The sequence below is a fragment of the Anser anser genome (genome assembly GCF_964211835.1).
Source record: "Anser anser genome assembly, chromosome: 5".
Classification (NCBI taxonomy): Eukaryota; Metazoa; Chordata; class Aves; order Anseriformes; family Anatidae; genus Anser; species Anser anser.
This window is the reverse complement of record NC_139725.1, coordinates 20,860,149-20,887,305: the sequence shown is the minus strand read 5'-3', so window position 1 is coordinate 20,887,305 and position 27,157 is coordinate 20,860,149. Positions and strand designations below refer to the sequence as shown.

The window sequence follows — 27,157 nt, the reverse complement described above, 5'->3', positions numbered from 1 at the left end:
CGCCCCCCCTCACGGCCCGCCCCGCCCCGCCCCGCCCCCCCCCCCCGCCCGCGGTGGTTCGCTCCCGCCGCCGTTCCCCCCCCTCCCGTCCCCCCTCACCGGCGGGCCGTGACCCGGAAGAGCTCCCGGGGCGTTTCCGGCCGTGCCTCCCGGAACGGCGGCGGCGGCGGCACGGCCCGGGGCCGGGGCCTTCTCCTGCGTGAGTGCGGGGGGGGGGGCTGGGGAGGGCACCGGGGCCTCGTAGGGGAGCACCGGGGCCTGGCTGGGGGGCTCCGGGCCCTGTTACCGGGGCCCCGGGGCCTGGTTCGGAGGCACCGGGGCCTGGCTGGGGGCCCCCGGGCCCTGTGAGCGGGGCCCCGGGGTCCGGCCGCGGTGCTGAAGCCTCTCGGGGTCCCCGCCCCGCTGCCCGTTTTTATTTATCCTCCCTCGGAGCCCCCCCGGTGGCGGCGTTCGGTGCCCGGGGGCGCTGGGGCCGCGTCGCCGGGGTTGGGTTTGTGTTACGCTGCGCCCCAAGAGCTCCCGGGGAGGCTCTGGGGGAGGTTCGGGTGCCGGGCCCGGGGCTGAGTGGGTTCCGGGCAGGGAGCGAGGAGCGCTTGTGAGCGCGCCCACCCCGGGGTTAATTTTCAGGTAGGTTCTGAAGGGCTCGAAGGGGTTGAAGTCATCGCACGGGCGGTTTTGATACCGGTGTTACAGAGTTAATCCCTTTTGTAGCATAAACGGGGGGAAGCCTAACCGAAATTCAGACCTAGAGGGCTTTTTTTAAAGCTTCCCGGGCGCGTTAGGCTGGCACGGGGCAATGGGGCTCTGTTAAGGTGCCTGCTGTCCCGGCACAGCCCCTCTTAACGTCCGCGTTTGGAGGGTGCTGGCAGGGACCGGGCACACCACAGCAGGTACCTTGTGTACGAGAATGGCTTTTACAACTCTTTATTCTTCTGTTGTTGTTTACTTTTAACATAGCAGGTGAGTTTGTAAGTGTCTGTCTTTGATTCCAGGTGTGTGCCATCGGTCAGTTTATGAAAGAAAAGGGCGCGTTGGGGGGGGGGGGAATAATAATAACAAAGCAGCTATGGCAATGCAAGTGCATGTTGGAATATTTAGTAGCCTTCAATTTAGTTACAAGTGCTCTCCGGAACAAGGCTGCTCAATAATTACCCCTGAAATTAGATCAGCATTCAGTGAGGAAACCCAGCTGGCTCCTTCTCTGCCTGGGCACCGTCCTCAGCGCCCCTCCCGCAGGTTAAAACAAACGCCTTGCCCAGCAGATCTCCTGCCTCTGACCTAGCCTTGCGTCTAGCCCTTCCCTACTGGCTGCGGCGTGCTCACGGCCGGTCAGAGTCCCCCTTTGTGGCAGTCTGTAGGGGCTTTAGAAAGCCAGGGTGTTTCTCTGACAAACCCCTCTTCTGGAGGAAACATTCAGTTAGAACAAGCAGAAACGGCTAATGCAGCTCAAGGAGAGTGCTCCGCGTTGCCCTGAAAGCGGGGTGGTGCTCCAGGACATCCTGGCCTCGTGTTGGAGGCGCGCAGCTGAGGTTGGCCTCGAGGGGATGAACGCAAGCTCCTTCTCCGGCAACTTTTCTCTTTCACGTAGCAGTAAGAATCGTTCTGTTTGGTATCTGCTGCTCCCAGCTCCTGGCGGGGTGGAGGGAGGATAGGGGCTGGGCTGAAAGCTGCGCTTTTGTACGGGTTGGGCAGCCCTGACGCATGTCATAAATGCTGAAACGTCTCCCCAGAGAAGAAAAACGGGGAAGTGCTGCTTGTTGCCCTTAAATAATAGGAGGACGAGCAATTGTATGAAGTGCACAGCCCGCCTCGGTTCCCTTTTCCTTGAGAGCAGCTGTCCGGATTCGAGAAGCTTGTTCACGCAGTGAGATATTTACCTTCACCGCTTGAAGCTTAAAATCCTGAATTCCCTTCATTTTTGCCTGACTCCTTTTTACCTGTTTCGAACTATCCACAAATCAAATCAGACTTTTTTTTTTAAACTGCACAGACCTTGAGGCAAACCCCACCTGGTTTTGCCAGCTCCTCAGGGGCTCGGGAGATCCGTGGCCGATTGGACGCGGCAGGGGGGGTCACAGAGGTGTTCCCACCTCCTGCCAAACGAGGAGATTTGGGACAAACCCAGGTCGCCCCTCGCGAGATCAGTCTCTTCCCCGGCTCCAGCCTCGCCACTCGCTTCGTGAGCTCCCGTTTGGAAGGTTCTTATGTAAGCGGGCTTCCCTCTGAATAATTCACCCGTGCGCGCTGCTGGAACTGGCGCGTTCCTGGTGGAAACCAGTGGTTCTTCCCAGTTTGGTTTGGGTACGTTGCAGCGACTGGCTTTTGATGAGTCTGCGTGTTTTCAGCCAACGAAAACCATTTTTCAGCGCTCCCATTAACAGCCACAAATTCAGCTAGGAGTTTAATCCTCTGCTTAGGCAGGATTCTCGCCGAAGTTAGGAGAAATCCTGACCAGGAACCCGCTCGTCCTGAAGCTTGATCTTTTTAGCCTTTTTTCCTGAGCAGTGAAGGCTGTGTTTACAACTCAGCCCGCCTTAGCAAAGCCTGCGTTTTTAAGGCTCTCCAGTGCAGAGCTGTGCTACGTGGCTCAAAAAAGGGAGTGAACGAGTGAGGATGTGCTTCGAGAGCTTGAATAAAACATAATGTTTTGTTCCAAAAATGACTTTAATATGCAGGCTGCGTAATGCAGAGCAGGAAGAGGGGGAGAAGAGCACCCGAAACATCTTTGCCACGTTTGCAGAAGAATCCAGTTTCTCCTCCGTGCGCGGTTATAACAGCAAGCTTCATAAGTGTCACTTAATTGTGTTCATCCACAGCTTGTTTGCAGAACGGCGACCCTCCTTCCCTGACGCTTTGTAGCACCACGTGCTGAAAGCTGTGGTTTGGTCGTCGGCGTGGATTTGGATCAGGAGCCGTCTCTCGGTATCTGTCAGTTTTATTGCCAGTCTGCTAATGCACAGCAATTAATTTGATGGCATTAATATGCGCCCAGTGAAGTGGCCTCTTTGCTGCGGTTGTGTGCTCTGAGGTTTTCCTATTTCACGACGGAGCTGGGAAAAGGCCTTTTTAGAAAAAGACCTAAAACGCATCCTCCTTGTTCTCGTTTTGGTTGAATCGAGCAGGATGAAGTATCTTGGTTTGAAACGTCTACTTTTCATCCCGTTAGCCCTCATCCGAAGGGCAGACTGACCTCTGGCCCCTTTCGGTGCTGCTCTTTACAGCTAGTGCGCGGGATGGTTTTGGCGTTTGCAGGTTTTCTTCTCCTACCTTTAGTGGGGAGGTCTGGTTATCGGTTATCCTTTTTTTTTTTTTTTTGTGGTCATCCAGGACAAAGCTGAATCTTTCCTCTGCACTGGGTTGTACAAGGAGCTGGTTTCAGGCCACGTCTGACCTGAAACTGGGAAAACTAAGCAGGGGTTTTCTTTGTCCTACTCCTGTAAGAGCTGCTTTCCCACAGCACGAAGCCAGACCCTCCGTTGTTGTAGATCTAACCAGAAGAAAAATAAGAGCAAAGTGCCGCTCAGTGCCTGTGCTGTAGCGGTACCCTCTGCGCTCGCTTAGGTGCCGTGTTGCCTCACCCCCGTCTGCCTTCTTGCAGGGAGCGGATTCCCAATGTCCTGCCATGGATGATGACAGCCAGGATGAGCTGATAAACAAGAACGCTGCGCTGGGCAAGGGCAAAAGGCAGAGTCTGGCACTCCTCAGTGAAACAGGTAATCGCAGGCTCTGCCTGTCCGCCTTTCTGGTTGGAGGTCTGAGAGCCGATTTTTTTTTTTTAACCTCCCAAAAGAAGTGAGGCTGTATTTGTGACCATTTTTCTCGTTCCCTGAAAAATGTTTTGTTTGACTTCTGAATGCTGCATCTCAAACTGCTGGCGAGCTTCCTCTGAGTTGCTCTGAGCTGCTGGCTTTGACGCTACTGAGAAGCTCGCTGAGGAAATCTGGGGTTTTGCTTTCTATACAATGTCCTGAGCAGGAATTCTGGTGTTGTACTCGTGTTTCAAATTCCCCTCTTTTTTTCTTCCTTAGAAAGCAACGGTGGGAACAGCTGCGAATCAGAAGATGACACCGGGAGTGAGGAGGAAGATGACTCTGAGGAAGAGGGAGGTGAGGAGGACAAAGAAGAAAGTGAAGATGAAGAATTAGAAGGTAAGGCTGTTAACGTGCACAACAGAGATATTTTGTTAACAATTGAAGGAAGAGTGAGATGAAAGTTTTCCTTCCAGAAAGTAACTGTGAAAGGTAAATCCATGCTGCTCTGCCAGGGTGATGCCCAGAAACTACAGTAATAAACACGGACGTTCCCCAGTTTCTAGGTATTTGTAGCATTTGTATGTTTGAAGACTATCCGCTAGCTAAACCTGTGTAGTTACAGGCAGTAGGAGTGACTGACAGTGATGGAGCCTTGGCATGAGTAGAAAAAAAGTTGGAATTACAGCAATGAAAAATTTTTTTCACTTACGAAAAGTGTGTTTATGGCAGTTTGCTCGAAAATGAACATCGTGATGGGGAGTTCTGGAAAGAAATTAGGATTGCTTTTAAGCTTTGGGAGGAGGGAAGAAGACAACTAATTTTCCTTTGGAAAAAGGAGTGGGGATATTATTGAACTTATTTTACTGAAAATGCGTATGCTTCTGAAACTGAAATGCATATGCTTCTGAAACTGAATCGCTCAAGTGGATAAACAAAGTTTTTTGTCACATTTTGAAGCTTGTTGGGAAGGCAAGAAAGAGCATAGTCTTCCAAGCACTAGGTAGACTGATTTGAACACAGACTAGTTCTAAAAAGCTGATGCAAGGTGCCAAAAAGCTTAATTAATCCATCTTTTAGAATGATCTTTCCTATGTCCTGCCAGGAAAAATCAATAGAAAACACACAGGCCCTGTCTTCTTGGTCTTTTATTTTTCAAGTGGGAATGTTTCTACATAACTTCTCATTGCTTCTTGAAATTGACAACTTCACAGTCTTAACACTAAGATGTGTCTGTATTTTGTACTAAAAATGAAAACACCGCTCAGTAACGTGTGATGAGAGTTTAAAATGAATTTTACTCAAAATCGAGCTTCTCTGAGTGGTCTCCAGCTAGGCACCCAAATCCCCTCAAAACGGTGATTTACCTGTGAACTCTTTAACCTGTTCTTCTGTAGGCAAGTGTATTGCTGTGCCTTGTTTTCTGGAGCGTCTAATAACTGGAAGAAAAGTTGGATGCCTGATAGTTTATTTTTAAGCTCCATGTTCAGTGGTATCTTGGCATCGTGGTAACCTGTTGTTTTTCTGCTGTCTGTCCTTTTAATCTCTTGCAAGACTAGTCACGTTATTGGGCTTTTTTTTATTTATTTATTTGTTTATTTACCAGGGTAATCCATTGCTTTTTAGTGAGGGGATTGAGGGGGGGGGAGGGGTAAAAACCAGCAAAAACTATTACCTCAAACCGGGGAGGCTGTGTTTTGCCCTTGCAGACCTGTAAAGTAAGCTTACGTGGAATTCTCCACAAGCTAACATCCCTTACAAATCCCCCTGCGCTTGCTCCCCTTGCGGAAACCCTACAGCATATTGGAGTTCTTTTTCCTTTCTTGCTTTTTAAGATTGCGAAGATGAGGAGGAGGAGGAGGAGGAAGAAGCTGAGGCTGCTGGGGAGGGAATGACTGGTGCTCTGAAATTAGAGCCACGCCTAAATGTAGCGAACGTTTCCTCTGATGAGGATGGCGAAAACTGCCCCATTTGCCTCAACACGTTTAGAGATCAGGCCGTGGGGACTCCTGAGAACTGCTCCCATTACTTCTGCTTGGACTGCATCGTGGAGTGGTCGAAGGTGAGCTGCTTGGACTCGATTTCCTGTGGCCTTCTGACGTGCTCTGCTCATCAGTCTGGTCACACTGTTCTTCTTTCGTGAGAACAGTTCCCTGTAATATTTATATTTGCTTCCTTGAGCTTTTCTGCACAGACTTAGGTGACTGCTTTACATGCCAGGATTCATGTTTGAGAAGTGTGGATCTGCTTCTTGTACCCGTTCTGACATGTTCTGTTCTCTGAAAGCTGTGATACCGTGAGCAAGTGCATTTCTAGGCATCTAAAAATCTTGTTTTCAAGTCAAGACACCAACAGTATTGGTTTTCTCTGTGCGTGTAGACATATATTTATCTCTCTAACTTCTGTGCTGTGACTGCAGGATCAGGGTCTGTTGCAACAGTGAACATTTAAACGCAGGAAAGACACAGAAGATTACTAAATCAGCAGTTTGCTCTGAATTCAGTATTTTTCAGTCAAAGTTACTGCCTCCTAACTGCCTAGTTCCTATAATCATGGTCCAGGGTGAGAATTACACAGTGCCAGTGGTAATTAAAATCAGAGATACTGGATGGATTTGCAGGTAATTTTGAGTTGCTTACTTCCCCAAAGAAATAAAATTTCCTCCAACATGAACAGTATTTCAAGGCCATGTTTGGAAGAACTTTGATATTCCTTTGGCAATCAAATAATAATTAAGTGATTTCAATGATATAATAAATGCTTTTCTAAAAAAAAGTCTTCTCTGATGCAAAAGGTTGTTTGACAGATAAGTCAGATTTAAATGCTTAAAATGTCAATACCAATAGCTTTTAAAATGCTTACTACACTAATGCTTATCACATGAATAATTTAAATTTTGCTTTTTAGAAATCGAATCAAGAGGTGTGTGTATTAATTGTATGGGAAAAATACTTTGTTTCCTTCTAGAATGCAAACTCCTGTCCAGTGGATCGAATCCTCTTTAAGTACATTAGCATTCGGGCGCATTTTGGTGGTAAAATCTTAAAAAAGGTAAGCTTTCTGCTGTAGTAAACAACAAGATAATCACAAAATAGCTATTCAAAGGCTTTCTTTTCTAGCACGCGTGTCTGATACTTGGTAGCTTTCCTGATTTGAGATTTCCCTATAAGGCACTGTTATAAATTTTCCTCATCTTTAACCACATTTCCTACACTAGCGTGTGTGGATTGAAGCGTGATGCTGGCTCAGAAGGCAGAAAGGATTTTCACAACTGCATTTTTGGTATAGTTTGCCTCTAAGCTGTTCTGCATTGATAAGCCAGTTCCTATGGGGAAAGTGCCCAGTGTCCTGCAGTACTGTATAATGCCAACAGGAACAATGTGGGTTAAATGTACCTGACCTGTTCCTTGTGTCTTGCTACCAGCTCTGTTGTGTAGCAGCTGGGTTTGTAAGAGGAGAGGGAGGAAGAGGAGGCTGCAGCTGAGCTCGTAAAGGCATAGGTTGAGTGTGGTGACGGTCTCTCACGAAAGAATATTGAAGAGCTGTCATTGCCCTTGTTAAATCAGTATCTGAAACGAACTGGGTTTTAGAGGGCATCTATGAGTTTGTTCTCTTTTCATAAACTGATGGTTTATTATTGTTTGCATTTTAACAGAAGCACAAATTACTGAGATTTAAATAAATGTTAATTTGGGGGGGGGAGCTAAGCTTGCTCTCTTCAGTTTTGTTTTGGGATTTTTTTGACTACTTTTGATCTTCTTCAGGAACTTTTGATTCCTCTGCTTCTTAAAAGACAGTTTTCTATGGTTGTCAGTGTCTGACAATAGACAAGTTCAATAGATCTCATAAAGTATTTGATCGCATCCGAGATATGTTGAATGAACTTAAATGAAGGTTCAGGTATGTGGTGGCCACTTGGTTCACACACTTTTAGGTTTTGCCGCTGTTACTGCTCATGTGACAATGGATTTTAAAAGTGGCACGTTCTGCATACAACATGAATCCCGTTTTTTATCCAGATTCCTGTTGAGAACACAAAAACTCAGGGTAACGATGGAGAGGATGATCCAACCTTCTGCGAGGTGTGTGGCAGAAGTGATCGTGAGGATCGCCTGCTGCTGTGCGATGGCTGTGATGCAGGGTAAGAAAGATGCGAAAGGAGTACGGCACCTGTATGATTGACATTTGCATTCTTTATGCCTCCTTGAAAAGGTGCGTGACTTGTCCCAGTTGACTGGGCTTTAATGTCGCGTGCAAGAGCTCGGGATTTACAGTTTCATGAAATTTTGAGGTATTTTCTGCATAGCCACATCTATTAAATGATTATTTTAGTGTTGCTAAATTCTGTGTCTACCTGACATCTTTTTTCTTCCTCCTGGAAAAATGAAATAACTTTTAAATCGCTCAGTGGAGGCACCATGGAGCTTATATGTGACTTTGGGCCTATAGTCTCCTGCTAGAGTTTAAACTTGCTGTACTGTTTGAATCAGTTTTGCAGCATTGTCAATTTGATGTCAGAAGTCCCCTATTGAACAAAATGAGGTGCTTGTTTGAGCAAATTGGTAAAATAATCTCTTAAAAATGGCTTTTATCAAGCTTACAAGATAACTGGTAAGCTTAGTTTTGTATTTGTGTTCTGTAGCCTCCATATGCATCGATTCACCTTCTGCACAAAAGACGCAATCAGGAACACTAAATATTGTTAAGCATGTCATCAAAACACTGAGCAACAAGTGTAGTTTAAAATACTTGGGGAAAAAAACACATTTCGTAAGTCTTATCTGAACTCTTAGGTCTTTCTGAAGTATCATAAGTCTTATTTGGACTCGCAGATTTTCGTTTGTTCTCTCAATATGTTCTCTAAATAATTCCATAGATTTTTACTCAAGTTTGATACAGTTTTTAATTTTTATTTAATTTTCTTAAAATAAGTTGTTTATAAATGCTTAGCTTCTGGAGATAGCACCTCTGGAAGCACTTCCTGAAGAAAGAACTCGCAGTCTGTACTAGCTCTCCGTGGCTGAGATCATACCTAGGAAAACGTGGAATAGCTTGCTTCAAACCCTGGTTCTGTTCCTTCACGTCCTCTCTGACCTGACACTGGATTGAAAATTTCATCATTTTTTTCATTTCATTATTTTTTCCATCAGGCTTATAGCCGAAGGAGTCATCCTGTCTTTCCATGAGTATGGAAGGTAGTACTGGCTTCAGAAACTCTATAAAGTCCTGATTTTTCTGTCATTTTAAAAAATTGCCCTGAAGATGGGTATCAAAATGAAAACCAGGGCTAGCTTTGTGGTCAAAATTCCTGAATTCCATAGATCTCATTTTTCTTACGATTTGTGAGGACTGAGACAAAATAGTAAGGCAGAAGATTCCCCAAAGCATCTGTTCATTCCCTAAAGGTCCAGAAAAGAAGTCTGAAACCGGTTCATCACTGCCAGTCACAAAGAGCCCAAGAGAAGTGTAGAGGACTTGACTGCTGATGTCTTTCGTCTGCTGTTTTGCACAGAAATAATCCTGGCCGGAGTGTTTGTGCTTGTGAGTGGGTGGGCACACGAGTGCATGTAAATGAGAGAATGAGTGTGAATAAAATCAATTTACCTCTGAGTTGTTTGTAAAGCAAATATCACCTTACCCTTACATAAGGTCTGGCACTGAGTTTTGTTATGTTTTTATATGTGATTGGGTTCTTTCAATATCTGGGGAGCTCTTAAATAGCTGTTGCAATAGGTTTTTCCAGTGTCCAGGGTTTTCAAATGCGACTTCAGAAAGCCCAGGGATAATCTAAAATGTGTGTAACAAAGCTCTTGCTATAAGGACTTTTGTTACGACTTCAGCCTGAACAATATTACTTGTCAGAATACCACTTCAGGGAAATTGTCTCATACCTGGTAGCTGGCAATTGGAGAAGGAGCTCTCCTTTCCCAGATAAGGAAAACACTTTGCTACTCTAACATAGTGATTTTCTTGCAAACATAATTTTTCAGCTTCATCTTCTTGTGTTTCTGAAGGAGTGTGAAACCTCATCTGCTCAGATGTGCTCTTCTATGCAATAGGGACTTGGTATTCCATTTTGTGTTTATAGTTAATACATTTTAGCATAAACATAATAGCAGGTTTTGCAATCTAGTCGCAAATTGAGATAATCACAACTTCATAGAACAGGTTTGAAAGACAAAATCTGGAATTGGAGCAGTGGGTGGGAGGTGAATTAACGGTTGTATAGCCGTATTGTCTGCAGTGTTTTTTTTTGTGTGTGTGTGTCGCTGTTCCTTGGCTGGGGAACTTGTTGTATACACTCAGTTTTGATGGGAGGCATCTCATTTATTGGGAAGTCTGTTTGAATTCTTCTTAGCAGTATAACTTGAAGATTAAGTTGCCTTAGAAATTCTGGGCTACTAATGTGTGTTGCTTTGTGTGCGTTTTGTTTTAACGGCTGAAAGTGGAATAGAGCGAATAATGGAGCCAAAGTTGGGTAATATTAAAAGGCTTTCCGGGATAGCTTCTCTTTGGGTAGAAAACACTTCAAAATGCCTGAGGGAGCATCATTCTCTCTTCTTTCCCTTTGAGATCTGATGAGAATGAGCAGAGTCCTCAGGAAGATGGTATTTTAGAGTCAGTATTGTTAGTCTCCAGACTGCAAGCAGGTGTATGAAGGCAGCCAGCTGCACAGTGCTCTGCAACTTAGTTCATCCTCTTGTGCAGAAATCCTTATCACTAGTTGTTTTCTTAATCAAGAGCTGTGGGGGAGGGATGAAATGCATTTATTCAACATAATAAGGCATTGCAGCTGACCGGTGCCCAGTCATGCAAAGTAAAATGTGTATAACTCTCAGTTATAGCAATGCCACGTTGGTTCCCAGGAAATTGATGTTGTTTCCAGATTGTCTATCGTGTCAGAGCTCCACCAGCTCCTTTCTTTTCTCTTCGCCACCATTAGTCTTGGCTCTGGCCACTTCTTGTGTTTGAACACTTGTTGAGTTCAAATGGTAAGCGCGTACCACACCATGAGGGTTAAACCAGTCACTTTTCAGGGTGTTATTTGGGCCTAGAATGATTTAAAAATACATACTAGAATCACATACTAGAATCAAAGACCATTATACAGCTATCAGGTAGCATCCTTTCTCTGAAGAATGGTAGAAGAAGATACATAGACTGTAGTTTCAGGCTTATGAGAATGCATCTGCACTTGGGGTTATTGTCTTATCTTTTCTGTGGTTAGACGTAAACTGCTCTTTTCCCTTGGTAAGGAGCACTTTGTTTGACTTTCGTTTGTTTTATTTCTTTTTCTTTCTCAAGGTATCATATGGAATGCCTTAACCCACCTCTGAGTGAAGTCCCTGTAGATGAATGGTTCTGTCCAGCCTGTGCTCCCATGGGTATCAGCGCTGCTGCAGGTGAGGGTTTGGTGGTGTGCAATAAAAGTAAACAAGTTTCTCCTGACTTAAATGCTGTGAAGCATGTCTTGTTTTGAAGAGATGTTTAACCCCTGGTTTGGTCTGCTTTAGGATAATTGTTGGGCATTCTTCTCTTGAACCTGTTGACTGATAGGGGTTTTTGTAGCTGCAAATCCAAATTTTAATAAAAAACCTGTGGCGTTTCTTCTTACAAGCGTTCTTCAACCTTCCTGAAGCTAGCCTTAGTGCAATTGCGTTGTATTACACTGCAAAGAATTTATTAGCACCATGACCTCAGATTGCCAAGGTGGCAGCATTTTGTTTTACCTAGAAAACCTTGTTTCTGTGTTGCAGCCTGCAGTAGTGTTGGTGGTGTCTGTATTCATTTCTTTCTGAGAGAATTGTGTCCATGTTAGGAGGCCATTTGGCTTAAGAAGGGGAATGCAGATTTTTTTTTTGTCCAAAATTCTCAAATGCTTTCACCTGTAGGAAGAGAAGTGACCTGGGCATCTTTTCTTTCAAGATACAGATCACGTGAGTGAAGAAGAGGTTGCTGCCCTCGTGGCTGATGTTATTCCTACCACGAGCAGGCTACGTCCTCACGTCCGAACCCGAGCTATAGCCAGGACTCGGCAGAGCGAGCGAGTGAGGGCAACAGTGAACAGAAACCGGATAACAACTGCACAACAAATTCAGGTATTTAGAATTATTTGCTGACGAGCTTCTGGAAGAACCTTGTGGAAGAGCTGAAATGCATCCCACCCCTCAAGTAGCTCATCTGTCTGTCTGAGTGCTGACCATCCATAGCAAAATGGTCAGTAGTTGTGGAGTTCTTGTTTTTTATTACTTGGGACAGAGCACAGGTGACTTTGCAGCACACAAGCAAGATTCTCTCTATTTTGAAATCTGTAGTATCTTCTTCTCTTAATCTGCATTTTTATTACTTCAGTCATGAGCAAAATAATATTCTTATTCCCAGCAGATGTTAGTTCATAATTTGTTCACCATTCCTGTTTTTGGTGTACCTGTTTATTTGACCTTTGTGGATTTGCTTGTTTGTCCTCCTACCCCCTTCCCTGTAGCAGTTGGACCTGTTGGCCACCTTCAGCCAAACCGGAGGGGAAAAAATATTAAGTTGTATTTTTTTTACAGTTAGCCTCCTATTAAGTAGTGCAAACCCAAATCCTAGTGTCCTTGCTGATGTGGTGGTGTGAATTCAACCTCATTAATAGGTTCCCCAGAATCTATGCAAGAGAGTATCCCAAATCCCTGAGGTACTTGAAATCCTTTACTCATGGAACTGCTTACTGAACTAATAGAGATGGGTGAGATGACGCTGTCTGAAATAATTGGGATCCTGTAGGTAACAATTACTGTGCTGCAAAGTGAGCACTTTCAAACCGGGGATCTCCTGCCTGGCCTCCCCTTTGGCTTTAGCCAAAGTACCTACCCTTCACTTCCGTAAATACAAGAAGCCTTAATTTGCACAGGAACATATTGTGACTTAGTAGAGCCTGTAAATAACCTCTGTGGGACTAGTGATATGTTAATTGGTTCTTCATTAATGCCCTGAGATGGAGAAAGCCCTAAGAAACCTCATTTGAATTCAGTGTTGTCACAGCCATGAACAGAAAGGTCAGACCTCCTTAGGGAACCCCTTCATCCTGTCCAACCTGAACTGCTCCATAATTTTCCATAAGCTTTCTATCATTGGACAATAATATGCTATTTTGGTTTTGACTGTATTGTCTTTTTTTTTTTCAAAGATAGGAAAATAGAAAAAAAAGGGAGAAAAGAGTGGATAAAACTAAGCGTTTCTTCAAGTCAGTCAGTCAGCTGTGGATTTCAGGCTGGGTTAGGTGCAGAGGCTCTCCTTGGAGTGTGAAGTACAGACTGGCAAAAGACAGAGTTAGTGGGGAGAGGTCTGGTGGCTTAAGCTTTCCCTTATAATCCAGTTGTAATGGTCAGGTGAGAAAGAAAAAGAAAATGCACTTAAGATTGTGAAGTGCCTCAAATTCACAAGCAACACTTATATTCTGTAAGTTCAGGCAGAAAAATAACTTTCCTGAAGACTGGCTTGAGGGAAGCAAAACAAATGCCAAAATCTGGGCAAGAAAATGTGTAGGTTTTCTGTCATCTTACTTTCCTACTGGTCGGGAAGAGCAGTAGATTGTTAATTAGCTCTCTGGAGTATACATGTTGAATCTGTCATCATAATCATTATATTTGGAGGAGAGAAATTTTTAGCGAAACCCAAATGGTCTTTATTATAGCCGTTAATACAGGCTGAAATTGGTGCCTTAGGTTTTTGTAATGTCTGTCCTGTCACTGTAGCGTTGCTAGAAGGAAGGAGGGGGGTTAGAGACATTTTAGGAATATGGTTGGCATGGACGTGATGTGCTTAACGTAGCTTTTGAGAGAAACCTGCTTGTCACCTCTTTCCAACCAAAGGAAGGAACCAGTGCCTCAGCATCCATACACTCAACTCAAATATGTTAAATATATTTGAAATGGGGTTAACCCTTTTGTGTAGAGAGGAAGAGGAATGTGAACCTTGGTGGGATATCCATACTGTGTTGGCTTTTTGGTCTTCATGCTCATCATGCGTTGTGTGTTGGGCCAGAGGTCAGTTCAGTGGACTTGTGAAAGTTCTGCTGAGTGGGAGTACTCTTTTAACAAAGTTGGCATTAAGCTAGCCATGGCTAGTGATGGTGAGGGAGCCTGAAGGGCAAGGCCAGGTTCTCCTTAATCCAACAGCCAGTAGGTGAGAACAGTGACGTAACTGCTTTACTGGCTGCTGTGTTTATCTTTTGAATCTCAATTCACTTTCTCTTCAAATGCTTTTATACCGAACTTGCTGCTGATCTTTAGATACCTGTATCATGTAACTTCTAATCCCCCCCCAGCACGTGCCGAGGTACCTCATGTCCTCCCTTCTGGATGAAACAATTGAGGCAGTTGTAGCGGGCCTGAACACAGCCATTTACCAGCGTCCTCTTACACCGCGGGCTCCTGCTAGACAGAAAAGAAAAACAGGTAAGGGCATCAGAAGCCTTCTGTGGCTCCCATCTGCAAGAATAAAAGCTTTGGGAAAATAAGCCTGAATCATACCAAATACTTTAGAGCAGCTGTGTGCTGCCGCACCTGTGCAGCTACAGAAATATGCCACGTGCGTATGTACATGTGTAGGTCTGGGTAATCCCCTCCCCAATATGTCTTTTCATCATAAAGATTACTTTTAAATAAATCTTAACGTCTTCGCTTTTTTCTGCTGCATTGTTTTATGCTGCTGCAGCACACGGTAGATCGCTTTCAGCTGCTTTGTGTGCCATGGGGGTATGAAAAGGGGAGTGCAGGGTACAACACAGCACCAGCATTTAGCCAGGTACTTGGTCGTCTTGTGTCCCATCAGGTAGGAGGAAGAAGGTAGCAGGCAAAAAAAGAACTCAGACAAAATCCTCTGTTGGGAAGAAGACATCAGGGACGCAGCTGAAGAGACGCAAGCGTTTAATGAAGAAGAGAAGAGGGAAGAAAAGAATAAGATCGCATGTGAGTCTCTGCCAGTATCAGAATCTGCCAATTTTCTGCTATTTTATCTATCAGAGGATTATATCATGATATTCAATGGAAAAACACTGTCCTGAAATGATAGCAGGTAGATTTTTTTTTTTCTGGTGGAAGTATGTGCGGGATGTGTCCGGTGTACTGCAGAAAAGTATGTGTACCTAGAAGCGAATTGCAACTTCCAAGCAGGCTTGCTGGATTTGCTAACAGATCCCGTTACCTGAACTGCAGGGATCACACTGAAGCACGTCCTGCAGGCTTTGTGTTACGCTCCTACCATTAAGCTCTTGTGTTTACTCAGTACTGATGTAAGCTCAGCTGAAATTGTCACCACCCACTTCTTTTAACGGACTATGGAAATTTGCATCTGTGTTGTTGCAAACCATGTTAAGTAGATGCAAGGGCCCACAAAATCCCTTTCAGCTGTGGGTAGTGTTCTCATATGAACTACACTGAATACTCTGTACCAGTCTGACTTCTGTCCTCAGCCACCTTAACTAGAGGTTACATCCTACAGACAGCTGACCTCCCAGCCTTTACTAAGACATTGACAATTTTGAATGACTGTCTTACAGATTTGTAGAAATTTCACTTGTCTGATCATTTAGGTTAATACATGCAGTCTCTTTGCGAAGTGGCATACAGGCTGTGGTAAGTTCCATAAATGCTTTAAAGCAAACACAGAAAATAAATGCGTACCACTTCTGCTGCTGATAGTAGTAACCCGATCACTGTACTTGATATGTGAAGACGTTGTACCTGCCTCTAGCATACAAGTAACCCATCTCTGTATCTGTGCAGGTAAAAAACGAGGTTACTACTCGCTCCCGTATTGCACGAACTCTTGGTCTTAGTAAACCTATGCGTGGGGCCTCGATTCCTTCCATGTACAAAGCAACGGAGCCCTCACTCGGTGTGATGAGGGCAGACATCGGTGCAGCTTCTCTGTCCGTGTTTGGAGATCCATATGAGTTGGATCCTTATGAGAGGTAAGATCCCAGGTCCCTGACCATAATCCAAAGTTAATTTCACTAGTGTTGGGTTGTTTGCACGTGTGCATGGATGTATTTGAAACCTGGGATGTTATGATAGAGGAGAAGTTCGAGTACCGGATTATATTTTGGAAAGGAGCTTGTGACTTTCTGCAAAGAGTGTAAATCTCACACCTGAAAATGACTTTGGATGCACAGCTCACAATAATGTAACGATGTGCTTGTTCTTTCTTCCCTCCTTGGCTGAGTTGCTGAGCTCTTAAAGAATCAGCCTTCTTTAAAGGGGTTTGCTGAAATAAGCCGCATGAAAATCTTTAATAAGATCTATGAGGCTATTTAAAGGCTAGAGAGTGAAGGAGTCAGATCCTAATAATTGTTCGTTTACTTTAAGTAAAGATAGCTATCATTTATGTTATATGATAAACAGTGACTTTGTGTAGAATTAAGTGGACCTGTGGAATTTTTGATGCTTCTCCTTTCCCCATCTCCACTTCTCCAGGTGCTTTAAATTCAGGAGGAATCTTCCTATGCCATAGTTTATATTGCTCTGAAATCTGGTGAGGGAGTATCTGAATTATTGCTGGTGAAATTTAATTTTCTACTGAGCAGACCTCTTTTGAGAGTCTCTTAGAAGAAAACTATCCATTTAATATTTAAAAAAATCTCTCACAAGATTCAAATGTAGAATTCTGCTGTGTAACAGTACACAGTAACTGCTGTTACACAATTCTACTTATTAGTCAAGAGAAAATAAATACATGGCACAAATCTTTTTTTTATGTATCATACTCTCTAACCGTACATGGCCTAATCTTATTATCTGTTTCATCAATTTGACAGTAATTTCAAGGTTTGTGTGTGTGTGTTTTATCCACAGCAACGAAGAAGTTCCAGCAAATCCAGATTCACCAGTGAGTGCCAAAAGGAGAGTTCTCTCCCAGTCAGCTCTGAGGTCTCACCGTCCTGTAGCTCGACCTGTTTCTGTAGGACTTCCCAGGTAAAAATCCATCAAGTGCTATTTTTATTTTTTAATTGTGTAATGACTCTAAGACAAGGTGATCGTTCTCATTTAACTTTTTTCTTACCAGACGTATTTTGTAAGTCTTTCAAGTTGGGATTTCAAACATACTAGTGGGGTTACTAAACAATTCTTAGTCTCATTAACTTTAAGAAACAAACAAAATGCCCTGCTCCCGTATCTGGGAAGGCAGGGGAAGCTAGTCGCACATCCAAAGGAGGGAATGAGGGGTGTAGCCACACCGCTTTACTCCTCTGTCGTCTGTTGGAGCTCAGAAAATTGGAAGAAACTGTTTGTTTGAATCTATAACCGAACTATTGCTCTGCTTTGCTGTCTGACAGGTGATTTATTTTGTGTGTAATTGCATGCACGCATGTGTGTGCCTGCCAGTACCAGCTCCATTGGAGTTTCAGGACTGGGGCACAGGATGCAGTGCAGAGAGGTAGGGCACAGGGAGAGGGACAAGGTGAGAACAGGGATGGGGAAAATGCCTGGAGCAGGTACCAACCAAGTCATGGAAAACTGCAAGGCTGAGGGAGCTGAAGGCTAGGAGAAATGCAGAGAGCTCATCTTAAGCTGTTGAAGGGCATAAGAGATTTACATGGCTGTCTTCTCATGCATCTGACTTAAGGCAAAGGTTTGTTTCTTGGGATTCAGATAGGAAAGGTACAGAAATATCCCGAGTTACCATGGAAATATATTATCTCCATCCTGAAGGAAGCCTTCCAGGAAGCTTTGCACATCCTCTGAAGTAGCTCGAGTAGCATGTTGTTCAGAAGGTAGAACTGTTCAGCTGAAATTCACCTTTTCTAAAGGTTTGATTTGCCTGAACCACAGTGAGTTTCCTAGTCCAGCTTAAGTGGCCAATGCTTTTAGCCCTCCCATATTCTCTTTCTGTTGTATGCTACAGATTTTTGGTGTAAGTGGTTTGGAAACCTTGCTTTGTTGTACAGAAATGAAGTATAGCTCCCTGGAAAAGCGAAGTCTATTGGTTCCATTTGAACCCCTCTCTTTTTTTAAGACAAACATAAAACCCAGAACTCCACTAAACACACAAGCAAAGAGAAACAAGAAACCACCAGAAGCGCTCAAACCTTTTTAATCCCCCCCCAAAATGGTTCATAAAACATGAATCCGGTAAAACCATGCTTTAAGCCCAGAGAAGTTGTGGTTAAAGCTATTTTCTTAAGATTGTGTAATGCATAAAGGGGAGTGTTTGTGTTATCCCACACGTAGGTACACTGAAAAACAACAGCAGTATTCCTACCCTACTGGTAGGCACCGATGTGTATTCCAACAACTGATGCTAAACACTTCTTTAAGTTGCATCAGGTTTTTTTAGACAGTAGTGTAGGTCTGACTAACACACTTGTGATCCTGTTTCGGTGGGGAGAAGAGACAGCTGGGATGGAAGTACCTCTGTGTAGCACTGAACAATGCGCTGTCTTGATATGTAACAAAGTGAGCATCGTTCTTAAATAAGATGAAAAGCATTTGCTTACCAAAGGTCTCAGGAAGCACATAATCATACCAATGTGGTGGTATTCCTGGGAGAAGTAAATACTTCTTTGTCAGAGAGAGACGGGAGCAGAATTATTCTAGTGAAGCCAAAACTATCAGTGAACTTCCCTGGCTGACCTCTGTTTGTTTATGCCCTTGGTTTTGGTTTCTTTTTAATGTAATGTGTGTGTATAGAACAAGTGCTGTAAGAGTAAAGGAAATGTAACCCCTCTGAAACATGCAGAAGCAGTGTACCTGCCTTGAGTCCTGATCAAGAAGCAGAAGCTGCCCCCGTGCCTGATCTGTTGGGAAGTATCCTGTCTGGACAGAGCTTCCTCATGATGAGTAGTTCTGATGTGGTCATCAACAGAGATGGTTCTCTGACAGCAAAGAAGGCAGGTAAGGGTTTGGCACTTGCTGTTGTAATTAGCCTGTTTTATCTACATCCGCCCTGGTCTTATTTTGAAAGTACGTGCTCTGTAGTATGTAACCTATATACTATATAGTAGTATATAACCTGTAACATCCTATGTTAAAGTCATTTTTATCGCTTGGCAACTAATAATAAACACAAATCTAGTGAGACCCACAGAACAGAGTCATTTATTTCCTAAATATTGGCGTTTACCTCAAAGGTGCCATTGTCTGACAGTAACCCTTGTGCATCTGACAGAAAGAACTGTTGGACTGCCTTATTACTGTGTGGTATGTCTACAAACCAAAACGGAACTTAAAATAATTACCTCTGTACTTCTTTTCATGTTGGGGGGAAAAGTGATAAATACGTCTTGAAAGGCTTAATTGTTTGCTTGTATGCCATAGATCCTCTTCACAGAAGATCAACAAAAGACTCGAGAGCGGATGATGTTTCAGGACGTAAACCCCAGCTGAGCACAGTGCACTCAGGGACCATGGCAAGCAGCTCCATTGCTGGACCTTCAGTTTCCTCGGGGCTGAATACTCGCACTAGACCCACCTCACCAAGCTTGTTTTCATCGCCTTCACCCTCCCTGAGCAGGGTTGAGCCCGCAGCAAACCCTGCACAGGCTACAGCAGAAAAGGCAACTGTAAAATCGGAATTTTCAATGATGCCCAGGTCTGTTCAGACTCACAGTATAGCTAGCCTGAGTGGGCATGGCTCCAAGTCAGATGAAATGCCCAGATTTAATGGAAACTCTAAAAACTTTGCCCCCACTGATTCATCTTCAAAGCCCCTGAGCTGTAACTTGAATTCTGGTTCTAAAGCTGTAACTGTGAGGCAACCATTAAAACCACCTCTCAAGAGAATTGACATCTTTGAGCTTCCCAGGATACCAAAGATTAAAAAGGAAACCAGCAGCAAGCAGGTGGAGCCAGAACCCACAGGAAGCCAAAGCTGCGACATCCCCAGCTCCTGTATAACCCAGCTGACTGGCAAAGAGAGCGCTAATCAGCCGGGAAAGGGCAGCAAGGTGGAAAGTCAGAAGGCAAATGCAAAGGAATCTCAGCAGCAAACACGTACAAGCGGGGTATCTTTTTCTACCAATGCAGGCGTGTATAGCAGTTCGTCACTTCTGGGCGCTTCGAGGAGCAAAGGCCCGAGCTCTTTTGAGAGTTTTAAAATTAATATTCCTGGAAATGCAGGGCCTTCCAGCAGACTGTCTAACCCAGGATTTTGTAACACCTTCCGCCCTGTGGATGACAAAGTGCAACAGAAAGAGACTCCTTCACCTCTTTTCTCAGTTAAGAAGAAGCAAGTCAAAAGTGAAATATACGATCCCTTTGAGCCAACAGGGTCAGACTCGAGTTCAGCAAGCAGTAGTCCTGAAAGGCTTGGCTCAGGGATCCCACTAACTAATATTACCAGGACTATTTCTATTGAAAATCCGAAAGTTCAAACGTTTCAAACTGTTCGTCGTTTCACTCCTTACACAGTAGAAAATATATTTGGGTCTGGGGCTGAATCTGACGTACCATCTAGTAACACAGAGTCTCATGAAGATGTGCCGGCAGAAAGCAGGATTGTAGAACAGATTTCTGATACAGAGGAACAAGACAATATGGATGAGGAAGACTTTCTAAGCAGTCCTTGCACTTCTTCTGTTGTTAAGCAAATCTCTAATGCAGAGCCTTTAAAGGAAGAAGGTAGAGAGGGCCCCAACGTGTTCTTTAATGCTGAAGAATTAATCAGACCTAATATTAGTGTGAAACTAGAACCAGAACCAGAAAGTCCCTCAAAGAATGATGGGCAACAAAAAGTCCAAAAGACGGAACAAACAGAGAGGCGATCACGTTCCAGATCCTGTTCAAACTCCAGCTCCCGGAGCAGGAAGAAGATGAAGAGGAAAAAGGCACTTGTCAAAGAGCGTAAGAGATCCCGATCAGGGTCTAGGGGCAGAGCACGCTCGAGGGACCGAAGTTCCAGATCTACGTCTTGGTCAGGTGGAGAAGAGCACAGCAAAACACACACCTCGAAACCCAAGAACAGGAGGTCTTCTACTGACCGCTCCAGCAGTCATGAGCGATCTAAAAAAAAGAAAATGAAGGATAAAACTAAGGATAAAAAGGCAAAATCTTCTTGGTCTAGGGAGAAAAGGAAATCGAGGTCACGTTCAGGTAGTCCTGGAAGTACTTCTGAGTTTCATGAAAATAGGAAGAAGAAAAGGCGGTCTCGGTCAAGATCTAGACGGAGGGATCGTTCCCGCTCAAATAGCATTGAAAGGACTAAGAGGCGGAAACACAGGAGAGACAAAAGCTATGAGAGGTATGAAAAAGACAGTAGCTTGAGGTCAAGAGAGAGAAAGAGGTCAAGATCCAGATCTCGAGAGAGGAGAAAGTGGAGGTCTCGGTCTCGGTCTGCATCTCGATCTCGGGAGCACAAAAGCAGCAAATCAAAAGAAAAAAGACCACGATCGAGATCACGTTCCAAAGAAAGAAAACACAGGTCGAAAGAAACCTCGCTTCCTCCCCAGCCGGAGAAAGATGAAAAGCCTCCAGCTGAAAATGTACCCAGTTGTCCAGAGCAATCCCATTCCTTCAAACAGGAGCCGAAGGAAGAGCTAGTACTGGAACAGTTTTCCATAACCATCCAACCCAACGTCAAACTTGAGGAAATACAGGCTGAGACCTCTGTTCAACAGAGAGAGGCCCAAGAAACTATAAAGGTAGAGCCCATTTGTGAGGAAGTGGCAAGCGAAGCCGCATTCCTTGTGCCAGAGATCACAAACAGCTGTGTTCCAATTGGCAGCATGGATTCTTTGGCTGAAACTGAATTAACGACCAACAGTGATCCAGCATTACTTGGTAGCTGTAGCAATACGAACCTGGAGATTACAGTTAAAATAGAAAATACTGCGTTGTGTCCGCCTCTGATGGAGCCACCTCCGAAGAAAGAGGTTATTGTGCAAGCTCAGCCTGAGGCTGAGCCAATTCAAAGCTCATCCAAGAGCAAAATAACAGATTGTGTGAGAGAGGTTAAAGATGAGTGCCTTGTGTCAACGGAGAAAACCAGTGATTTCACTAAACCTGAACTGGAGGTGGTACCTCAGGGTCCCGTGTTGAAATCTAAAGCACCGGTGAAAAGAGTGACCTGGAATCTTCAAGAGGAAGAGAGCGGTGTGTTGTCTGCTGGAAAAGCTCCACGTAAGTCTCTTTGGGAAAACAAGCAGCAGTTGGAGCAGGCTGCGTAAGGCTTAGGGTTTAGGTGCCCGGCTTAAGTTGTAAGTGTAATAGCTCTGTCATCTGAGCTGGGGTGATACTGTGGTTCCCAATCCTGAATGCTTGCGTCTTGCACCTGCCAAAAACACGAGGTGAATCACGTTAATGAATCGTTGCTGTCACTTCAGCAGCTCGGCTAGCCGGTGGCAACCTGTTTGGCTGTGAAGCACATACTGCAACCTGATCTCTGAACTGACAGTCTGCGTTCCGTGCTTCCTGCGTTTAACTAGAATGATTTATCCTTCAGAATTTAAGATTATTCAAAACCAAGCAGTGCTGCACGTCTTTACAGCTTGCTCCTGTGAGCTCTGCTAAGCCAAAGCTGCTCGGAACAGCTCGACTCAGGTGCCCTGTGCTATGTGTATTGACAGTTGTGTGGTTCTCATTGGTTCCTCTCACAGAAACCCACTAAAAACCAATTGCACAAGTGGATGATAAGCCCTCTCTTATCAGCTTTAAAATGTTGATGATTGCTAAACAAAGTCCTTTAATAGCCAGCCTTGTTGTTAGGACCATCTTCACTGTTGGTTTTTTATGTATAACTGCTTTGAATTTTTGACCCATAAGGTTTATTTTGTTCTCAAATTTTTTTTCCTTCTCTTGGGGAACCTAGGGATGCCGTTTTACAAACTTCAGCGAGCAAAAGAAGGGGCCTGGAAGGCAGAGGACTTGAACCAAACATTAAATCAGGTGCAGTTAAATGAGCCTCCTCCAACCAATTATATGATTCCCGAGCCTATGTTTCCTGATCTAGATTCCTCTCAGGTTGGTTCCTATTCTGACAGCCCAGTGTCATGGAAGGCATCCCACCTCATCTGTGCCCTCATTGTACAACACCCTCCCCTCATGGCAGAGCTCGCCTTCCTCTGCGTGTAGTGCATTTCATAAAGCCCATACGCCTCAGCAATCCTCTAATCATTTAATCTTTCGGGTGATTCTTACAGCTGAAGAAGCACATCTCCCTTTCATTCTGCACTGTGTGTGCAGCTTCCATTTTCAGCACTTCCCTGATGAACAACCGTGTTGCTTGAAAAGCTCTGAGCATCTCGCTGATTGCAATCAGGCTGTGCAAAAAATAAAAAATAAAATGGCCTGTTGGCATTGGTCTGTGCCATCAGTCCTTGCCTCTGTGCTGCCCACCAGTGAAATGCTGTGTGGGGCTCCTGCTGGTTCCTGGCGCGCAGAGACCTAGCTGAGGGGCGGACTGCAGCCTCCCTGATTTACACTACTAATGACTTGCCTGTTTCAGTGGATAAAAATTGCTCTGAAAGTACCGATCTGATGCTCGCTCTTTTGAGGACAGGCATTTACAAAACGGTCTCTGTTTCACAGGTGTTCTGTCAAAATCTACCTTTGACGCCACCTCTGCCCTCGAGCCTCCCCCCCTACGCGCCTGTCAGCCAGCCCACGGTTCAGTTCATCATGCAGGGCAGCCTGCCAGCGCTTGGCTGCGTGGCAGGACAGAGCCTGACTCCAGAGCCGGGCAGCCTGGCTACTGCCTCCGAACCGGGAATTCAAGCTGCTTCTGTTGGAAATGCAGAAGAAAAGATCAAAGTACAGAAACCTCCAGTGGATAAAACAAAGAATGAGGAAGTGAGTAAATGCTCTCAAGTAGCAAATGCGTAACTGGAATTGCACATGCAGGCCACAGTCCTGTTAATTAAGGCATTACCCATTCTGTAGAAATTAGAAACAATATATTAATAAGCTGCTTATTTGAAATTTTAAAGTTTTTAATGACTTTTATAAAAGCTAGATTTTATAACTTTCTCTGTACCCTCTCTGAGAGGGGTTAAAGCAGCTAATTTATCCTTACAGTTCTGAAACTTTCTTGCTTGAATGTTTGAAAGTCGCTTTCAGAAAGCCAAAATGTTGAAACCCCAAATGCCCAGTGCTCTCCTCTCTTCTTCAGTTTTGAAATGAGCATCAGTTCTCATGGCAGTCCTATGGAGAGGTAGGACTGTATCCTGCTGTTAATCAGCAGTGAAAAAGCATTGGAGATTTAGCAGTGCTAGTCCCTTGCTGCTGAGTTTTGGATCTGCTATACAGACCATCTGCTGTAAACTCACAACGCACATTAACATAAGAACAGTTATTTAGCCAGTTATTCTATTTTCTGCCATAAAGCTAAAAACGAATTGGTGAGGAGATGTTTTTGACTGAACCTCCATTTCAGCAGCAGTTTCTGTGAATGTCTTGATAGAGTATGCCCTTATGTCAAAGCACCTTTAGAGCTATGCAGAGCTTTATATTTACGCCTCTGACCTGCTGCTTTTAGATTCTGACAGCCTCTTCGATTGATGTATGTTTACTCCAGAGCTGTTGGAAGGGAAGAAGGAGATGAAAACTAAGCAGATATTGTGTTTGCTTGTTTAAAACACGTTCTCTAAGATAGAATAATGTTGCACAAAACAAGGTTTTCTCACTGCATGAAGCGTGGTTTGTTTCAAGACTGCAATGTACAGTAAAGGAGATTGCTTTGAGGCTAGCTCTTGGTTTGTTGAAAGGTGAAATGAGTATTTTCATTGTCTGAGCATTTCTAAGAAAAATAGATTCTGAAAGTATTCCCAGGCTAAAACAAGGTAATGAACTTCTCTTTGCTGTGCAGTACATGAAGAAGCTTCACATGCAGGAAAGGGCTGTGGAAGAAGTGAAACTTGCCATTAAACCTTTTTACCAGAAGAGGGAGATTACAAAGGAGGAGTATAAGAACATTCTTCGAAAAGCTGTTCAAAAGGTAAGGTGACTGTGAAGGGGCGGAGCCGTGCAGGTAATAAAATAGTGGCAGTACTTTGGATTGCACTTGCAAGCTTCAGTAATTACGTGGTGTTACTGAAATAGCAGATTTTTGGACTCTGACCTGGACTCTACAGTCTTGTGAAGTTGCTCCAAGCAGGACTGAGCAGTGCCACTGAGAGCTGTCAAAGGTGTCCCTTTTGTAAGACGTTGTCAGCAACATGGAACATTGAAGCTTAAGCTGCCTGAGCTGAAGCGTTACATGGCACGTGCCCTGAGAGGGAGTTGTTAATTCTCTTTCATTAAGAACTTCAGCCTGAATTGTCAAGCTGTTACTCCTTAAGTTAGAAAATATTTTGTGTATTAATTCCTTGGACACCTGTGATGTCCCTGAACTTTGGAAGAGGGCTTTGCAATTTGGCTGACGCTGACTTCTGTCTCAGATCTTTAGTGCTGAATAGATTGTGGCTAAAAAAAAATACCTATCAGCAGACAAACGCATGTTGTCTTGTGAAAGCAATTAATGCTGTTACGATTGAGGCAGTTAAATGGTACCATGGAGAACTGTTACTTTCTCCCTGTTCTGCCTTCCTGCTATCACTAGGAAATTCCATCATAAACAACAGTTCCTGAGATGATGTCTGCAATTTCACATCTTCTGCATGACCAACATGAAAAGCAAATCCAGTTGGTAGAAGACCTAACCAAAACCAGTTGCAACCAAAGTCCCTGTGAACAATGATTAAGTTTTTAGTACTTTGGGAGAAAGTGAACAGACCCTACATACCTCGGAATGGGCCCTCAAAACTGCCAAATTCTTTCAATCTGAACATCACTTCCTCAAAACCATCAGAAAAATGGGAAATAAACACTCATTTACCATGTATTGTATACGATTTGCTGGACAATTGCAGTGCAGTTTGGTATGTTAATTAGAAACCACAGAAAAGCCCGTGATAGAAATGAATAATTCTGCTTTCAGAGATGCATTCAGTTAGTGCTCAGTAGGTAAGTGCTCGGGCCGCTTCTGGAATGCGTGCAGTAAAATATTACCAGTGAGCACTGTTCATCCTGAGCAATGATAGAGGTGTGGGAGTACAACAGTGTCCCACTCTTGAGGCTAAATACTACTTGTGCAGAAGGCGGCCAGCTAGGGTTACAGGGTCTCTCTGTTTTCTTGGAGGGACTTCTTTAACTAGTCCTAGATCAAGCATAACTACTGTGGTGCTCTTTAATACAGTTTGTGTGGGTGATAGACTTAATGATTTCCGCAGAGATGTGTAAGCCGTCATGCCAGGTTGTTCTGACACTTGGATGTATCAGAGCTGAAAGCTTCGTTATTGCAAGGCAACAGAGGCTGAACTCTTTAGGACAGAACACGGATAGCCGTTATCACAGCGAGGAAGGGTTTGGTATGACTTGCCCGAGTGCATTTAGTCCAAGATGCGTTGTAGGTTTTACAAACAAACATAGAGGGTTAGACCTACCCTAATGTTGGCTGAAAACAGTCTTATTCTTGTTGAGTCTTCTGCTTTGTGTCCTGGTCTGAGACTCTAGGAGCCTATGCAGGAATCACTTCTCCTGGGAAGTTCAGGGTTTCTTGATCACTGCTTGTCTGCCTGAGCTGCTGTAATACCATTAAGTGACTGAATGCCTTTTCTAATCTCTTGCAGATCTGCCACAGCAAAAGCGGAGAGATCAACCCTATGAAGGTAGCTAATCTGGTGAAGGCATATGTGGAAAAATACAAACATATGAGGAAACATAAGAAGTCTGATGGTGAAGATGCACGTGAAGTGGAAAACTGAGAGTAAGCTGCAGCCAGAATGACTTGACTTGAACTTTATGAACTGAGAACATTATTCCAGAAGAAGTAACAGATCTGCATTAACATCTCATCAAAAACAATATGCAGAGAAGCAAGATTATAATAGGATTTATCTGCTGAACCTACTTTTGAATTGTTTCCATATGGGAATGAGCTTGGGTTTGTTTTTTTTTTTTGATTACCTACAGATGTAGAACTCAATAACAATCAGATGCCTCAGACCAGCAGAGTAATTCCAGGGGAAACACAGAAGAGATAATGTTTGGGACTCCCGGATTGCTACCGTTTTCAGGGTTATTTTGATCACATTTTTGGCCCGTGCACCTGTCTTGCTAGAAGTTTGAAACTGGACACCACTTTTCATATACAGTATATTGAGAGCTATATACTGTTTCCCTTGTGTTTATTTATCAAAATATGGATTGTCTTTAGAAACTTCTAATTTAATACTTGAAATGTGGTATTTTTAGCCTGCTCGATGATGAGCGAAGCTTTACTTGCTCTGTCATTTGGGGATTGCAGAAATGAGCTAACCTTTATAAATTGACTTCAGAAACACTGCTCAACCCGTGGTGTTTATTTACATCCTGTTGGAAATATCTTGTTAGTGAAAAGTTTAATTTTGGGGGTGGGAGATTATGTTGCACTTCTGTAAATAATGCACTGATGGC

General features: G+C 44.0%; 1 protein-coding gene across 2 annotated transcripts; it reads left to right on the top strand.

Moving 5' to 3' along the window:
- The first annotated feature begins 51 nt into the window (after nucleotides 1-51).
- On the top strand, nucleotides 52-27,050 carry PHRF1 (PHD and ring finger domains 1). Of its 2 annotated transcripts, none has more exons than XM_083839540.1 (18): nucleotides 52-199; nucleotides 3,599-3,713; nucleotides 4,029-4,148; nucleotides 5,585-5,811; nucleotides 6,717-6,800; nucleotides 7,769-7,890; nucleotides 11,055-11,152; nucleotides 11,676-11,848; nucleotides 14,059-14,188; nucleotides 14,565-14,701; nucleotides 15,518-15,705; nucleotides 16,586-16,705; nucleotides 18,471-18,625; nucleotides 19,049-21,847; nucleotides 22,536-22,612; nucleotides 23,255-23,515; nucleotides 24,531-24,659; nucleotides 26,332-27,050. In XM_083839540.1, exons 2-18 carry the CDS (start codon nucleotides 3,623-3,625, stop codon nucleotides 26,464-26,466), a joined length of 5,046 nt encoding a protein of 1,681 aa, XP_083695666.1. In that variant the 5' UTR covers nucleotides 52-199; nucleotides 3,599-3,622; the 3' UTR covers nucleotides 26,467-27,050. The 2 variants fall into 2 exon arrangements, with proteins under 2 accessions (XP_083695666.1, XP_083695667.1); XM_083839541.1 differs by lacking the exon at nucleotides 52-199 and adding an exon at nucleotides 238-627.
- Nucleotides 27,051-27,157: the final 107 nt, after the last annotated feature.

What these genes read in the sequence shown, in the direction of transcription:
- PHRF1 (XM_083839540.1), top strand. Translation starts at nt 3,623, where the DNA reads ATGGATGATGACAGCCAGGATGAGCTGATAAACAAGAACGCTGCGCTG. An exon ending in TGCGATGGCTGTGATGCAGG is followed by an intron (nt 7,891 to 11,054) that starts GTAAGAAAGATG and finishes TTCTTTCTCAAG; the next exon opens with GTATCATATGGAATGCCTTA. An exon ending in CAACTGCACAACAAATTCAG is followed by an intron (nt 11,849 to 14,058) that starts GTATTTAGAATT and finishes ATCCCCCCCCAG; the next exon opens with CACGTGCCGAGGTACCTCAT.